The 17652-nt window shown below is 44.3% G+C and overlaps 1 protein-coding gene across 1 annotated transcript in view; it reads left to right on the top strand.

Annotated features, from left to right (window-relative positions):
- ascc3 (activating signal cointegrator 1 complex subunit 3) overlaps nucleotides 1–17652 on the top strand; it is a 194462-nt gene that overhangs the window by 46836 nt on the left and 129974 nt on the right. Inside the window, exons 9-10 of the mRNA XM_083761688.1 lie at nucleotides 12014–12217; nucleotides 13402–13542. Coding sequence (XP_083617814.1) covers nucleotides 12014–12217; nucleotides 13402–13542 — 345 coding nt within the window. The remainder of the gene's footprint in view (nucleotides 1–12013; nucleotides 12218–13401; nucleotides 13543–17652) is intronic.

The following is a 17652-nucleotide window of genomic DNA, read 5'->3' as shown; positions in this document are numbered from 1 at the left end:
TATGGCATTGCAAATACGTTAGATAATCGCTACTCTGCGCAATATTGTTTTGAAAATGCCGCAAATTGCATTGCAGTGAACGAGAGCAAATCACAAATCACAAATCTTACCCCGGGGGGTGGGCGGAGCCTCGGAGTCGCAGCTGACGCCCCTCCCTCCGCTCTGATGACGCGTTGTTATGTCAATGTATGGTGACCATGTTGTGATGCTGTATGATAGGTGTGAGAAAATCATAGGATGCATTGCAGTTTTACTTGATAAGTCCCTTCTAATATGACGAAAACAGTTTAAATTCGGTTGCATTATGCTTTACCTGTCTTTCAAATTGTAGGTTTTTATTCAAGATAATTCCCAAATATTATACTTTACATTGTACGCTTTAATTTACACTCATTTCAGCAATAGTTTCATTTTTAATGCATACCTCAAAGGAATCTGTAACAGGCCTGTTATGGATTGAGATGCACATCGTTTTATTTACATTTTAATTTAATTGTGACAACTCGAGCCAATTTGAGATGTCATGCAATTCCTGTGTAGGTGCGCAGCTGCCATGCTGGCTGTTTTAGCAGACACATAGATGACAGTGTCATCAGCATACATCTGGCAGCTAACACCTGACACGTATTTGGAAGATCGTTAATTGTACATCAGGGGTATTCAACTAGATTAGGTGGGGGGCCACAACTAGAATGATTCAAGGTTCAAGGTTATCTTTATTTGTCTCCCTTGGGAGAAATTTGTCTTGGAGACAGAGTCACAGCTGCATACAAATAACAGACATGTTCACATACGAAAAAGAAAAAACACCATGAAACACTCAACATACACAAAACAGAGATATTGCACACATTCCCTTGATAAAGTGCAACTATAGTCATTAAAGTGCATTCGGCAATCCCTGATTGAGCATTTTAGTTGACAGGGGAACAAAAGAGTGTTTAAATCTATTATATACACATCGTGGAGTTCTATACCTCCTACCGATTGTGTGTCGAGGGCCGCACAGTGTGCGTGCGAAGCATACATTTCTTTGGATTCTACAAATGCATTTTGTGTTCAAACACAAAGATTTATGTAGGCTAATACATTTGTGCACAGTATGAGCACAGCGTGATATCATATGTCTATACAAATATATGCTATACCTTAGAATAGACTAGCTGAAAATACACACACACTCACACTCTCTCACACACACACACACAGGAGTCTAATTTAGGATTACTGTCATTATGATAATATTGCACACATGATACCTGTAACTTTCTCTCTTAAAAAAATCACACCCGTGTGAACTGAGTGGTGCAGCTCCCCCCCACCCCTCTCTCTCTCTCTCTCTCATTAGCAGGCAACATTGCAGCACTATCCCTCTCTCTGTTTCTGGCGCCCCCTACTGGTACCCTATAGTCATATACTCGTGCTCACGCTCAACTGGCGGCCCATGGGCTGCCAGTTGAATAGCCCTGATGTACATGGTGAACAACAGTGTTCCGAGTACCGACCCTTGGGGCACTCCCATGCTGTTAGGCAGCAGTATTGATTTCTCCCCATTGACCCTGACACACTGTTGTCTCCCCCCTGCAGATATGACTTAAACCACTGTAAGGCTTCTGCAGACATGTGTAAGTGCTTTAACCTAGACAGTAAGACTCTGTGGTTGACAGTGTCAAAGACCCTTGTGTTTTGTTTTGGTCCAAGAACATTTGGGAAGAGTGAGCGCACATGCAAACTTGTAAACATTTGCAGATTGAGAGATCATTTTCACACACAAAGGTACACAATCCAAGTGAACACAGGAGCATGGTGCAAATACAACACTGCACAGAGAATTCAGTGGGTCGAATCAATTTCAGGACACATTGTTTGGCTAAATTGTGTTCTCCACTTCCATTAAGCAGGAAGAGTTACGATGGATTGAGAGAATTTATCTCTCCCCAGGGAGTTAATTTCCTGCTTTTCCTGGCTCACAAGAAACAATCAATTAGGGAATATCAGAGAGGAGAGAAGTTTGTTATTGTCTTTTTACAGGGTCCAAATCAATGAAGTCTGAGTTTTCTTTTTTTCTTTTTTTTCTTTCCGCCCATTACAGAGCTCATGTGCAATACAAGCTTCTGCTGCATGGAGACAACTAAGAAAAAAGAAACCCTAAACAGCATGAATAGGAATTGTGTGAATTCTCTGTGGTGAACTGGCAACATTTCCCTGCCTTTTCTCATTTTCAAAAAAGGCTTATCTCCCCCACTGTCCCCTTGGTTTCTCCCTGGCTCTCCCTGGCAGATTCCCCCTTCATCTCGGCGAGTCCCTGTGTAACTGATACAGATTGATATGGAGCCTCTCTTCTGCTGAGCGATGTGAATTAGCCCCAGCCAAGCAGTGGCTCTATTCATTAACTAAAGCTCGGGCAACTCTGAAACAAAGTGCCTCGCTCTTCCAGAGTGTCGGCCGCACAATGGCTAATACGTCTTTACGTGCCATTAGGAGGGCTTTGAAAGGCAGACGGAAAAGTCTTGACGCTTCCATCTCTCTCTGTCTCTTTCTCTCTCTCTCTCCCTCTCTCCCCTTCTCCACCGGGGGTGTAGATTGTCATTTATGGAGAGCCATAATGGGAAACAGGGCTATGGCGAGCCTGCAATGCCTTTTAATAGCACTGTGAAACATTAAAAGTGGGGAATTTATTAGGGAGCTTTTTAACTAATGAATCAAGGGGGACGGCTGGGCCGTCCTGCTCTCACCACTGTGGTAAAAGCCTTCCTAATTTATCTAAATAAATATGTTACAGAGTGTGTTGTGAGCGAGAGTGGACGCCACTCCCGTTTGTAGTGCTGACAGACGCAGCGCACTCGCGGTCTCGCGCACGGACACGTAGACTTCTCCAAGAACACCCACCCACTGTACTACTGATGTACTGCCTCGTAACCCAAGGAGATGCAGGGACACGGTAACTCCAATAAACATGGGTGGTGGAGAACGCGCGTGCACACACACACACACACACACACACACACACACACACACACACACACACACACACACACACACACACACTCACTCACTCACTCACACACACACACACACACACACACACACACACACACACACACACACACACACACACACACACACACACACACACACACACACACACACACACACACACACACACACACACACACACACACACACACACACACACACACACACACACACACACACAGAGCACTGCTCTTCCTAAGAAGCGCTAATTGATAGGAATCCACATTCTAAAGCTGTGTGAGATGGTGGGCGGGGTTCTTCTCCCAGAGGGGAAGCAGTTTGTTGGAGGGATTTAGGTCTACAGACGCTTCGCTCCCTACCTGTCGGGGGAGAAGATCCCAGAGGGAGGGGTTGAAAAGCGCAGCATTTAGTAATTCTTCTCCCCCTGCCAACTGCTAGTTTTGTATGTTTCTTTTCTTCCCTCGCCTCGCCTCACAAATTATTGTTAAATACCTTGTCTTGTTTTTAGTGTTTTTTAGATCTATTTGATCTTATTAAAGGCATTTTGAGCTAATGACATAGGAGCGTGTCACATTTGCTATTTTGTCAGCTAGGCTATAGGGTGTCCCCGACTGAGTCCCACAGGGGTGGGTATATACTTGGTGCCCCCCTTTTTCCCCTCGAAAAGATAGCCAATGTACAAGCACACAACACATCTTGTTGTGACTTGTTGTGAGCCTATAAATCTGCTATTTTCACAAATATGTCCACCTCTTATCATTAAGACATTCTCAGAATTGGAACATTATTAGACAGCTCATGTAGTCAAGTGAGGAGTTTCCTCTTACCTCCCATATGTTAAGCAGTGAATTAACAGTGGTTGTGGCATGGTCGGTGACGGCTCTATAGCCTGCTTTCCTGGCCTCAGTCTCTCACTCAGTCTCTCATTACTACCCTTATTCCTTTCTCTAGCACATTTCAAACCGTTGCCAGGCACATTTCTAATACATTTAGACCTGTACGTACGTTGTCATACCTTTAATTCCGGCAAAGCTTCTGTCATTTTGTTGCTGACGGACAGAAACCTCTCATCTCCACATTCCAACGTTGTGTGTTTTTCCCCCCTAAATTAACACCTTACTTGATCATACTACAGCATTACACAAACCCATAAAAAATAGCACATTATTGTAAAGCACAAGCTTTAGTTGAAACGTTGCACGAAGCAGCGTGTTTTGAGCTTGTCGATCCTCTACTTTAGTACCGAAAAGTAACAGTGTTGGACACATACTGTATACAGTAAGCACCATATACAGGTTTTTCAAGAAACGTAGGTTAGGGAGTTTTTCAAAATCCTGCCTCAGGTCTAAACGTGATGATGACTGAGTGTTCTGCAGACAGTGAGAATCTCTCTCTCTCTCTCTCTCTCTCTCTCTCTCTCTCTCTCTCTCTCTCTCTGCCGTGGTGCCACCTCACCACCTTCACTTTCAGCCAACAGGAAGTGGTTAGGCTGCCACTGCGGAGGCTATAGCGCAACGAGGAGCTAAAAGACGCCAGCGACATCCATAATTAATCCACCTTGATTGCATTTCCTAATCCACTTTTGATTTGCGCGTGTCGGTGTGCGCGGACATGTTTGTTTAAAGACTTGCAAAGCAGGTGCGGGGATGAGGAGAGGAAATAACTAAAGCATGTTGGAAGTCCCACAAGACCCATGCTGGCTTCTTGTTCCAGTCAACATCTTAAAGAGTTAAAGTGGAGGTAGAACCTGTGGGACTGCCAGCAGGCATCCACTTTAACCCATTAAAGCTAGGGAAAACATCTGTTTCCCGGCAGTTTCCATTTTAGATTTGACATAATTATATAGCAACGTACGTTTTTCAGAAAACTCGTAGGATTTAGAACAGTGGTTCTCAAAAATAGCAGATGTACAAGCTTGCAGCGCAGCACCAAGCATATTGGCTATTTTGGAACATTTTTGAAAAATATATTGAAAGTGTCTGGAAGTCTTTGCATTTTCAAGTCTTCGGGGTATGGGGTTGGGGGGGGGTCCCTGGCACAATCCATTTTCAGATGGGGTGTCTGTTTTCAACTTTCCATACATATCCATCGATTTTGAGGCCCTTGACATGTTTGAGAACTACTGATTTAGAAGGCATTTGTAACCTCATCCATCGAGGAGATGCGTGGGTTATAGGATAGCACTAGGTCGGAATATTTTAATGTTTGGAAAATACGTCGTCATGGCCTCGGTTTAGTAATTTGTGGTTGTGTGTGAATGATTGTTTGAAGGGAGTGGTTAATGGGTTTGGGTTTGGGGTGCAGCAGACCAGCATCTGATGCACATTTTTTTTCTTTTTCTCCATGGCTCAGGAGGGTCCTGCTGCTTCTTCAGCAGGTGTCTGTGGATGAGGTGATGGATTACCTCTCTCTCTCCTATCTCCATCCCTCCTGGCTCTCTCTCTCTCTCTCTCTCTCTCTCTCTCTCTCTCTCTCTCTCTCTCTCTCTCTCTCTCTCTCTCTCTCTCTCTCTCTCTCTCTCTCCCCCACACACACCCTTGCTTCCTGCTGCTTCTCTGTAGGGAAATGAATGAGCCTCCTGTTTGCTGCATCTGCATCTCACTCTGTCAAACTCCACCATACATCTGGTGTGTGTGTGCGTGCGTGCATGAGTGTGCACTTCAGTCTGTAATGGCCTGTGTGCATTTCTTACTATGCATGTGTTACTTTACTATGCACGTACATGCATAGCGTGTGTGTGTGCGTGCGATCACGTGCGTGAGTGTGTGCGTGAGGCCAGGTCATTTAGTACTCTGCATGCAAGCTTGGAGCAAGCTGATAAGCTGTTGGGGAAAAAGGAACACACCAACAACTGGCAATTAAAAGTTGATCAGGCTGTCAATTCAAATGGAATGAAATGGAACCAGAAAGTAATTAAAAGGATAGTGAGAAAACGACAACAATTATATCTCTTAGCTTCTCATTACCGATGCACATAGGGATTTAATTACTTTAGCTGCTCATACAGTGAATCATACAGTAAACAAAGCACACACATATCCTTGCCACCTCGACCAGTTCGCGCACGTGTATACGGACGATTCCTTTAGCTTTTCCATACTTAAAACCAGGTGCACGGGGCGGCAAATGTGCGCGGACAATATTGGTTGTTTAGATATTGCTGCGGAATATTTTATCAAGACCTGCGTGGGTCCAATTAGAGTGTTTTAACCCATTCTGAACGGGAACCCATTTTGGTGTTAGCATCATGTTATGCTTTAGCTATTGAAAAATAGCAGATCTACAAGCTCATAGCGCGCCACCGAGTGGCGCGCTATGAGCTTGTAGGTCTGCTATTTTTGAAAAATCGAAGAACGACTGACATTTTTAGAATCTGATCTCAGGTCAGAATGGGTTCATCAGACCAGTGTGTGTCCAGTGGAAACCTCGTATGTGAATCTGATCTCAGGTCAGAATGGGTTAAAGTGGCTAGTGGATTGGAGGGTTATTCCCGGTCCTCCCAGTTTGCCCATATGGCCGTAGGCTGTGTATCCGCTGTGTTAATGAGCCTGTCAGTTCCCATTCCACTCACCTCCAACTGGGACGGACGAGGAGAGGGAAACCGATGTACAGCATCCCACCGCTCAGAATATAACCTCTCGGCACACTCGCTATGCCTTCTCCTCGCTTAGCATTGTGAGCTTGTCGATCGGCTATTTTCGGGCAAGCAAAAACCAAGTATAAAACACCCTTTACTGCCTCTCTCTCTCTCTCTCTCTCTCTCTCTCTTTCTCTTATGCAGACACACACATACACGCCTCTCCTCCTAAACGAGGTCATCTCTCTCTCTCTCTCTCTCACATACACACACACACACCGGAGATGTCAGTTCTTAATGGCATGAGCTCCTCTAATGCGTTCCAGAACTTGACTGTCCTGGTAGCATTCCATGGGCTGTAAGTATAGCAGGGCTGTAGCGCGGTCGTTGTGAATGATGATGATGGAGCCAGCTGCATTGTAGTGACGGGCTCTGTCCCTGCACGCAGACAGCTGGTCTCATTACAAACTTTATTTAGCCTGTTGACCACAGATTACGTATGGCAGCCTATTGGCCAGCTGTGCACACACACCACCAGAGCCTTCATTGCATGCTCAAGGCATCGGGGCGTAGCGCGCCGCGCAGTGCTGTGGGGCGTAGCACGCCGCGCAGCACTGCGCCCCCACTGTAAGCCAGGCGCAATTCAGCTGCTCACGCTGATGACGATTGATTCGCAATAAAAGCAACAACAAGGCCGTCAGCAGAGCTGCAGCTTTACTGCCTTTTTTGATAGGTGGCTCCACAGATCTTAATCGGGGCAGAACACAAACAGACTGTGGAGGACAAATATATTTCAATCGTACACTTAAGTTCTCTATCTGGGGTGCCAAGGGAGACGAACAAAGCGGTCTGTTGGCTGTGGATGTGTTTTATCTGAATTTATCTTTTTGATGAAGTCTTCTCAACTTCTATAAGTTGAACTGACAGTCACAGGTCGTACCGACTGACTGATGGGATGATCTGAATCATTCTCACCAGGTTTGGGCATCATTATACCAGAAAGTATGACAAAACAAAACCCAATGACTTCATAACTCATAAGTCTTCGTTGTACAAAGTCCTGGGGTGTGATGATAAAATGTTTTGAAAATGCTTTCTGTATTCATTGAAACATTGTTCAAGGTCCAGAGAATTTGGGATATCGGACATGTATGAATTGTCATAGGATGCCTACCTCCGTATTTCCTTCTCTTACGCAAAGGAGCATTACCCAGCCTCCTTTGATCTCCCTGAATTAATTCCCCAGTCCCAAAATATATTTTAATTAACTTATCTGAAAAATATTACATTCTCATGGATTAAAGTTCTCAGTCGCCACCACTGATTTCAGTCATGAATGTCTTCTATGGAAACACGTTGTGCAGGGATAACAGCCTATGCTGTTGGTGGTCAAACTAGCGATTATGTTCAACTCGGGTTCAGCAGTCAAACTGTTTAGTCTCAGATATTTTATCAAAGCAAAGGTTAAAGCCTCAGTCTGTAGAACAGCAGGAACAATATTACTAAAACATCATGATCTTTTTTTTACATGATGTGTTTGTAATATGGAAATGCTAGTGTGTGTGTGGGGGGGGGGGGGCTCCTTTTCACACTGCTTCACAAATCTTACATTATGACTTGGTCCTACAAACAGTCGTGAGATTTTATTTTGCTTTAATCCGTGCATTCTGTGTCACAACATGGCTATTCTGTTCAGTGCCACCGCATGTGCTAGATACTAGATAATATCCTGGAAAAAATGACTTCGTTAAGAGAGCAACCCCTGATGTTCAGTCCGTCGGTGCTGTTTGGCTTCGATGCTACTGGATCCATGCTGTATGTTAACAGCTGCATAATGCCTATTGCAGTAAAGTAACTACCTCTCCCAGTGTATACTTACACTGCACCCCAGAGACAACTTTTGGCAGGGACAGCTGCATTTCCAATTGGAAGAAGTGTGTGCATGCATTAGCATAACAATGAAGCCAGAGTTGTTTTAAGGAAGGAATATAAATGCACCGAAGATTCCGAAGGTACATTAAACGATGGCAACTTCATATTTACAACATGTATGCGTTAGCTCAAGGTGAATATTGGGGCAGGCATACATTTGCATGAATTAGCATTTTTAAGGAGTGCGGGGACATCAGCCTCCTCGTTACAAACAGACAAAGTCGATAAATCAAAATGAGGGCCGGCGCTGCTAACGTGATGGCGTCGGTGGCGGAGATCTGATCGGGAGTGAGTATGCGGAAGCCCGGGCAGGAGCCGCCTGCGACTCGGAGGCCCATAATTCCGAAATGAATATTTATAAGTAAGGGTGCTCCGAGGACTTGGCCTTGGGGGAAATAATTGGGGTGGACAGGAAGAGTGGGAACGTGGGAACCTCTGCCATCTCTGCTCGGGGAGAGCTGGAACAGCCCCGCAGTCATTTAGGGGAGAATGCGGCACGCTAATATCCCATCCCTGCACTCGTTTAGTCAGAGGACGAGTGGAGCCGCTGCCTGGAGTGCGAGTGGAGTTAGGATAATAATAGCCTAGTTGTTTTTTTTGTGCCAGTCTAATCAGCAGATGAACAGCGCACAGTCTTTTAATCACCGGGAGTATGAGAGGACGAAAACCTCCGGAGACCGTCCTGCACTTAGCGACATTGTATTGACTTCACTTCTACTGTACCTATTTTTATTTCTCACTGCTCCGTCTCACTCCTCAGCACTCCTACTGTACCTCTTTATTTCTCACTGCGCCGTCTCACTCCTCAGCAGTCCTACTGTACCTCTCTTTATTCCTCACTGCTCGGTCTCACTCCTCAGCACTCCTACTGTACCTCTCTTTATTTCTCACTCCTCAGCACCATAACAACATGGCCTCTCTATCGACTCTCTCTCATGTGTATTTTCTGTAAGAACTTGAGTTATTTGAGCAACTGTGTCTGTGGAACCTCCTCCAGCCCTCCTCGGCACCTGACTGAAACTACTGTACAATGGTCCTTCATTCAAGACCTGGAACGCATCTGTGTCGCTTTAGTGTTTAACCACATTCAGCATTATTTAGTTATTGACAAAAAAAAGCAGATATACTCTACGTAGATGTGTAGATTTGCTATTTATTTATTTTCGATCGTGAAAATATGTGCAAACCTTTGAATATATATTCTTCTTTTACAGCAAATGTTTTTAACTCAAATCTTTGCTTCTAGAGGGTCCCTGGAACTAAATATTTTGAGATGTGGCACGCGGCCAAATACAGATAACTCTGGGGGTCCTTGACATGAAAACGCTTGAGCACCACTGATACGTTTTTCAGAAAACTGATTTAGAAGAACTTTTGGAGAATCTGGTCTCAGCTCTTCATGGGTTAAGTGGATTCTTAGGAAGTTGCTCTTTGACGCAATAACAACCTCTTCCACTTCTGCCATGTCACACTGGACCTGGAACTGGAGCCCGGTCCTGGGTCGTGCTTTTGGGGGGCTCACGCCCGGAAAAGCCCCACCATACTGTAGCACCCCTGACCCCGTCCTTCCAGCCTCGTCCGCACCCGACAGGCACTCTTTAATTATTTATTTCTATGAGTGTCGGAGCGAAACGAGGGGAAGAGGGAAGTGATGATGTACTTTTTAATGAATCCCTGAATAAATGATACTGCTGTCTAAGCTTAAGGCATCCCGAAAACACCCTGCATAGCAGAGAGGTGGAATGGGGAGAGGAGAGGAGAGGAGAGGATGGAACAGATGTGGAAGCAGACAGGGATTAGACCCAGAGCTACTGTGACCCGAGTGCCGCGCTGCTGCGTAGATCAGCCGCAGCCATATCTGATCAACTGCTGTATCTCATTAGCTCTACTTAACATGCAAGGATGCGCAAGATTAGCTTGTCTCTTTGTCTTAGATTTCTCACTTCTAGGAGTCCTACTCCAGCGAGTCACCTGTTATTAAAAGCGTTCAGTCTCTGCCTGATTACGTGTGTGTGTGTGTGTGTGATGTGCGTGCACGCGCCCGTGCGCATGTGCGCACCCGTGCGCGTGCGCGTGCGCGCGCCCGTGCGCGTGCGCGCGCCCGTGCGTCCGTCCGTGCGTGCCTGTGTGGCGGTGACCGTCCTTCAAAGAGACCATTTCTCTGCTTATCAGAGGTGCAGTGAGATTGAGGGCTGTCACCCACACACTCTGTTGCCATAGTGAAGTCAGGCGCGGGGAGGCGTGATTGACAACGGTTCCCACTACTCAGGCGTCGCCCTCCTTCCTGCTCCTATAGCATATACTTCCATTTCAGTGGCCAATCACAGGTGGGCGTGACGAGGAGAAGAGGCCACAGGACAGCTGCTCACATCATCTCATACTTCCTCTGTGTCTGAAGTAGTCATTAACACTAGCATGACTGAAGAAAAGTATCTGTGTCTGAAGTAGTCATTAACACTAGCATGACTGAAGAGAAGTAGCATGTGCTTAAATTCATATTTAGAAAATGTTTCAGATGTCAAAGATTTCTGAGATGATAGAATGGTGATGGATGATGATGGTCATAGAAGGGGGACCTTCTGAAAGCTTCATGGGCAAAGATAATCAACTTCAAAATCTCAACAAAAAAAAACGGTCAAAATGACAAAGTATAAAGCTACTGTAGGTTTTCTGTAGAGCTTATAGCAGTCCTACATCTTCTATAAAATCTAGATCGGCGATGAGGAAGATCGACTTTTTTTCTTTCTTTCTTAAATAAATATCTTTTTATTATATTTAATAATAATATTATTATATTTTGAATGCATAAAATATATCATTTCAACCACTACTCTTAAATAATAAGAGTGCTTGAAATAAAGAGTGCTTGAAAATAAACATTATGAAAATATGAACTCTCTTCATAATGTAAATAGTATCCCAGGGCCAAGCGGCACACTTTACTACTTATTTAGATGGAAATAAGCAAATTAGTACAAAACATATATTAACCATAGCCATTTCGGCCATTAGAAAATAGCCGATCTACACGCTCACAATGCCATATCATTATAACTAAGATATTCGCTAACAAAATCATATTTTGATAGATGTAGCCACTAGACCAAAAATGTTCCAAGAAAATCGCTAGCATAGCAACCCAGTCTGCTCCGCTCTGGGAAATCAGCACAGCTGATTTTTATGTTTTGATTAGGCGTTCAATCATGCTCGTTTAAGCACGGCTAGATGGCTACTTCAACCAATCAGATTGCTTCCTCGAAACAACCTGTTGTATAATTTATACTTTTCACAGAGTACTTTTATATATATATACAAGCTCACAGAGCTTGCGAAACGGGACATTCTGCATAGCGAGTACTTTTACTTTTGGTACTTTAAGCACACTGTCCCGCACACTGTCTTTACTTACAGCACCTGTCCTCTGTAGGTGTGCATATGGACTTTGACCTCTAGCAGCATTATTGGTACTTTGACTGAGTACTTTTTCCCCACATCTGCAATGCTCAGATCGGGCAGCTGGTGTTCAAGGGCATGAAGCGTCTGAACCGCATCCAGTCCATCGTGTTCGAGACGGCCTACAACACCAACGAGAACCTGCTCATCTGCGCGCCCACCGGCGCCGGCAAGACCAACATCGCCATGCTCACCGTGCTGCACGAGATCCGCCAGCACCTGCAGCCCGGTGGTGTCATCAAGAAGGACCAGTTCAAGGTGCTGGCCCCCGACACGCACGCACGCACAGACACAGATAATGTAGATATCTGTACCAGTGTGTTGTCCTCGTAAAATCTCGCCTACACACACACACACACACACACACACACACAGTCACGCACTGCGCACACTCAGACTGTTCTGCCCAGTGCCAGCCAGTGACGATGGCCACTTTTCATACATCACCATTAAAGTTACTCCATCCAAGAGGCTGGCATCATATTTCTCAATAAATTGTGATTTGTGCTGGTTGCCAGGGAACAAATGATACCACAATGTTTGCTCATTTATCATGGCCGTGTCCTTCTCCACTCCCTCCCCTCCCCTCTCATTCTCTCTGTCTCTCTCTCTCTCTCTTTCTGTCTCTCTCTCTCTCTCTCTCTCTCTCTCTCTCTCTCTGCGTCTCTCTCTCTGTCTCTCTCTCCCTCCGTGTCTTGCTGTCTCCCTCGCCCCGTACTCCTCTCCTCCTCGATTCATCCTTTCATCTCATTCCTGTCCTCCCGCCCTCCCCCACCCACCCTGCACATACTTCTGCTTGGTTCATCTCTCTTTCTGTCTGTCGGTCTGTCGGTCTGTCTCTCTGTCTCTCTGTCTCTCTCTGTCTCTGTCTCTGTCTCTGTCTCTCTCTCTCTCTCTCTCTCTCTCTCTCTCTATTCAAATTCAAATATACTTTAATGGCATGACAAGCATTCTTATATTGCCAAAGCATTACATACAGTGTATGAAACAAAATAATAAATTATACATACTCAGAATCAGAACAAATAATATAAACAAGACAAGGAAAAACATAAACAAAATTACATTGATCTATTAATTGTAGTAGACTTATAGTGTTCACCCATTGTCCCTCATTTTGTGGCAGGCTGATACATATTTTGCTGCCAACCTGGAACATTCAGCTTTTTCACCTAATAAGTAGAGGATTGCCTGGATAGAGTCAAACTGTATCCTTGTTTTTGTTATTTCTGTGAATTTAGGGTAGTATTCTTCTCTAATATGTTCATATTTTTCTCTCTCTGTCTCTGTCTCTCTCTGTCTTTGTCTCTCTCTCTCACTCTCGCTCTCGCTCTCGCTGTCTCTGTCTCTGTCTCTGTCTCTGTCTCTGTCTCTGTCTCTGTCTCTGTCTCTGTCTCTGTCTCTCTCTCTCTCTGTCTCCATGTCTCTCTACCACTCTATAGATTGTGTATGTGGCTCCTATGAAGGCCCTGGCAGCTGAGATGACTAAATACTTCAGTCAGCGCTTGGAGCCGCTGGGTATCATCGTCAAAGAGCTGACGGGGGACATGCAGCTGAGCAAAGGGGAGATCCTCCGAACGCAGGTACACACATGCCCACGCACACACAAGCACAACCGCACCCACCCAAAAACGTAACGCATGTGGTCTATTCCATGCATGTTCTCTAGCTCCCCCGTGTGGTTTTCTTCCAAATACATTTCTAACTGTATATACAGTGTACAACACAGTGTGAATTCCCTGGTGTGCATTTTACCCTGAGAGTGTAGTACACGTGACCCATACTATGCAGGGGTCCATTTGGTTACATTGTACAATTCTCAGACCCCTTTGCACCGGTTGGGAACCGGTTCAGTTCAGAATGAGTTTTTAGTCCATGAGAAAGACCTCCAAAATTGGAACGTTCATTTTTAATTGAGTGTGCAAAACCATACCTATATGGTAGTAGCTTTTTCATATTTTCTATATTTTGCATAGTTTCCTACATAATGCCTAATTTGCATATTTAAATGTACAATTTCAGAAAATAATACAAAAGAATCATTGTCTTCGTGTAAGTAATCAACTGGGGAAGTTTCATGGTGATAACTATTAATAAACGTTTGACCTATTCACATATCACGTATAGGCCTACTGTAGGTGAAAATTACTAAATGTGTGATAAATATGAAAAAAGCTACTTATTCGACGTTTTATTCAAGTTTAGTTTTATTCGAGTTTAGTTTTATTCAAGTTTAGTTTTATTTGAGGTTTTATTCAAGGTTTTATTCTGTGGAAGGGTTATCATATATTAATGAACTTATATTGATCCTATAAACAATTTAATATAGATATGGTTTTGCCCACTCAATTCATAATTAACGTTCCAACTTTGGCGGTCTGGCTCATGGACTAAAAACTGGTTCTGAACTGAACCGGTTCCCAACCGATGGAAAAGGGGCGTCAGAGTAAAATTGCCAGTGATGATTTTACTGTATACACTACAGAACATACAGTACATGCACTATACAATGTATACATACATCATGTCTTTCTCCTGGGAGCAGTCCAGAGGGAGTGCGAACCTCATTGTTTAAAGTTACCGTCGGCCTTCAGCGCTATTCGACTTTGTGTGGCCAGTAAAGCTCTTTTTCAACGGTTACACACAGACACCTTAAACGGAGATAAAGGACGATGAATCGACAGCGCAACTCGCATCCTCGTAGTGCACACGTGCACACAGAAACACACAATTTATGTTCTCTCTCTTTGCGAACGCACACATGCTCACACGCATGTACGCACGAGTATGCACGCACGCACGCACGCACGCACGCAGATGAGTGTCTCTGAGAAAGAGAGAGACTCTCTCTCTCTCTTTCTGTCTATGGCTTTATGGGGCGACCACAGCAGTTCCTTATCAGGCGTGGGCGGTCCGCTGTGGTTTATTTCTGACAGGACCCTCCAGATTCACTCCACCACCACAGCAACTACAACACACACACACACACACACACACACACACACACACACACACACACACACACACACATACACACACACTCTCTCTCCTCTGCTCCAAGTCAGCCAGGGTCACACAAAGTGTGTGTGTGTGTGTGTGTGTGTGTGTGTGTGTGTGTGTGTGTGTGTGTGTGTGTGTGTGTGTGTGTGTGTGTGTGTGTGTGTGTGTGTGTGTGTGTGTGTGTGTGTGTGTGTGTGTGTGTGTGTGTGTGTGTGTGTGTGTGTGTTATGATAATTACAGAGTTTATCTGTCGTATCTCTGGTCCACTGCCAAGACAGGCGGCCAGTGAATTGTTTTTCTGTATATATATCTTTTCTTATTTTCTTTCCTCTTATCTCTATTTCTCCGCGCCTTGCCGTCTCATTTCAGTTTTTTCTACTCCTCGCGTCTGTCTACCTCCCTCAATCTCTCTCAATCTCTCTCTCTCTCTCTCTCTCTGTGTCTCTCTCTCCTATTTATTTATTGCCCCGGGTTGCTTTGCTCTAAGCAGCACTTTGTCTCTCTATACTGGTAGTTGTAGTTGCCATGGTGACAGCTGGTCGGCTGTAGAGGCGCCAAATCCATGGCACAGATTGCTAGACAACTGTTTACAGTGGGCTGTGTTTGCCTTTTACCACTTAAACTCTATATAGACTTCATTGACTAAGCCGCCTGTCTTTCCTGTCTTTACCCCAAGTCTCTTCGCCAAATATCAACGTCTTCTCACTGATTGTCTGCCCGTTATGAAGCCAGGATTCAAGTGCTTGAGAAGGGGACACAATGGTCAGAGAATGAATGGAGGAAAGTGGAGTCCGTAGACTGAAGGAAAATGTGTTATTTTCTTTTATTATGTTCAAGTAATAATTTTTCTCCCGTCAACCTTGGCAAATTGCAGCCTCATTCAGGAGATTTAAACAAGGGCCCTTCAGTCATTAAAATGTAATCTAGCTCTCATTCTAATAAGTGCATCGAAAGTCTCTTTGAATCTTTGCCACTCTAATTTGTGGGCTGATGTCTAAATGCAGACTGACTCATGCAACAGTTTGTGATGTCGTTCATTTGCGTCTCTTTTATATTTTAACATTTCATTCATTATCAGTTGCGCACACATACGTTTTTAGCTGTGGCTTTCAGCAGTACAAAATACAAGTGCTTCATTTGTTTATTTGAGAGGGACATTGTTCATGAACAATGCATTCAAATACAGCACACTGCAGTGCAGCCAAGAAAGCAGTGTACTGTAAATATACAAGGTGTTAGCAGAATGCTAATTCACATCCCCACTCCCTCACGCACAACAATGAAACAGATACCCCGTAACGTAAAACAATACAAGATACAAACAGAATGCTAAATATGTAAAGTAATAAGTAACAGTGCAAAGTATACATAAATAAAACTCAACTTTAATACTGACTAAAACACTGTAGCGTTAAATAAAGAACACTAGCCGGGCGGCTGGCGTAGCCGTCTGGGCACCTTGGCTGGTAATCCAGCAATCCACGGGTTTGACTCCCGATCCCGACAGCCTTTACTGCGTGTCACCCCCCCCCCCCATCTCTCTCTCCCCATTTCCTGTCAGCCTACTGTATACCTATCCCTCTATAAAAAAGAAAATAAAGGCAAAAGCCACAAAAAATATATCCTTAAGGCGCATACAGTAGGCTTTGATGCCTAGCAGTGTGTGTCGGGTTCCCAAGTTCCCAATACCTCATTCCCAAGACCGTCGATGGATTTGCTGCATATCACTCCCCGACTATCTTTAACCCATCTCCGGGTCGAGCGATCCACCCAATTGCAGACCCCTGAGCACAAGTTTATGGACATGGCCCAGACTTCCAAATACAAGGACAATAAGTTGACAGTTATATCCCAAGGCCATAATACGTTCCACCAAAAGCTGATATTTCATAAGTTTGGATGTAAAACAAGTGTCCATATACAAATCAAATGGGCAGCCTATTTCAAATATAGTGTCAGTTTTTCTAATTTCATTGATGAACACAATATCTGCAGTATTTGGAATATCTTGTAGTGAATTGACATGTGTGTCATTGTGATCAAACCAGTCTATTTTTACAGTGCTGTGTTTATACATTCTTGTTGTCCTGTCCTGTACTTACCACCAGTTTCTTAACCCAGCTCTCGGTTGTATCTTTGTGTATCTGTGTGTTTTTCTCCGCTGCTGGTGGGGTTTTCCGTCCACTCTGTAATGTTATATCGCAATCCTAAATTGAAGGGTTTGTTGACTCAAAGGGGGATTTGAGGGCTTATTGTGTTTGCTGACACACAACAGGTAAAAGGTTCACTGTCTTAGCTCTGGAGGGTTTCCAGAGCTACAGTAATTTAACCCATTCTGGGGGGGAACGGGAACCCCTTTTGGTGTTTAACTTTTAAGCATTATGTTTTACTTTAGCTATTGAAAAATAGCAGCTCTACAAGCTGCTACGAGCTTGTAGGTCTGCTATTTTTGAAAAATAGTGAAAATGCGACACAAATCTTTGAATATATATTCTTTCAGAGCAAACTTTTTTAACTAAAATCTTTGCTTCTGGGGCGTTCCTGGAATAACACATTTTCAGATGGGGGTCGGTGGCCAATTACATATAATTTTTGGGGTCCTTGGGGTATGAGGAAAAATAAAGGGAAGCTCCGCACACTCAGATCTGCGCACAATCAGTTTATTTTTGGCAAGCTTTCGGTCTACTGACCTT

This window comes from Protomyctophum parallelum (genome assembly GCF_964188405.1).
Source record: "Protomyctophum parallelum genome assembly, chromosome: 3".
Classification (NCBI taxonomy): domain Eukaryota; kingdom Metazoa; phylum Chordata; class Actinopteri; order Myctophiformes; family Myctophidae; genus Protomyctophum; species Protomyctophum parallelum.
This window is presented reverse-complemented; position numbering and strand designations above follow the sequence as displayed.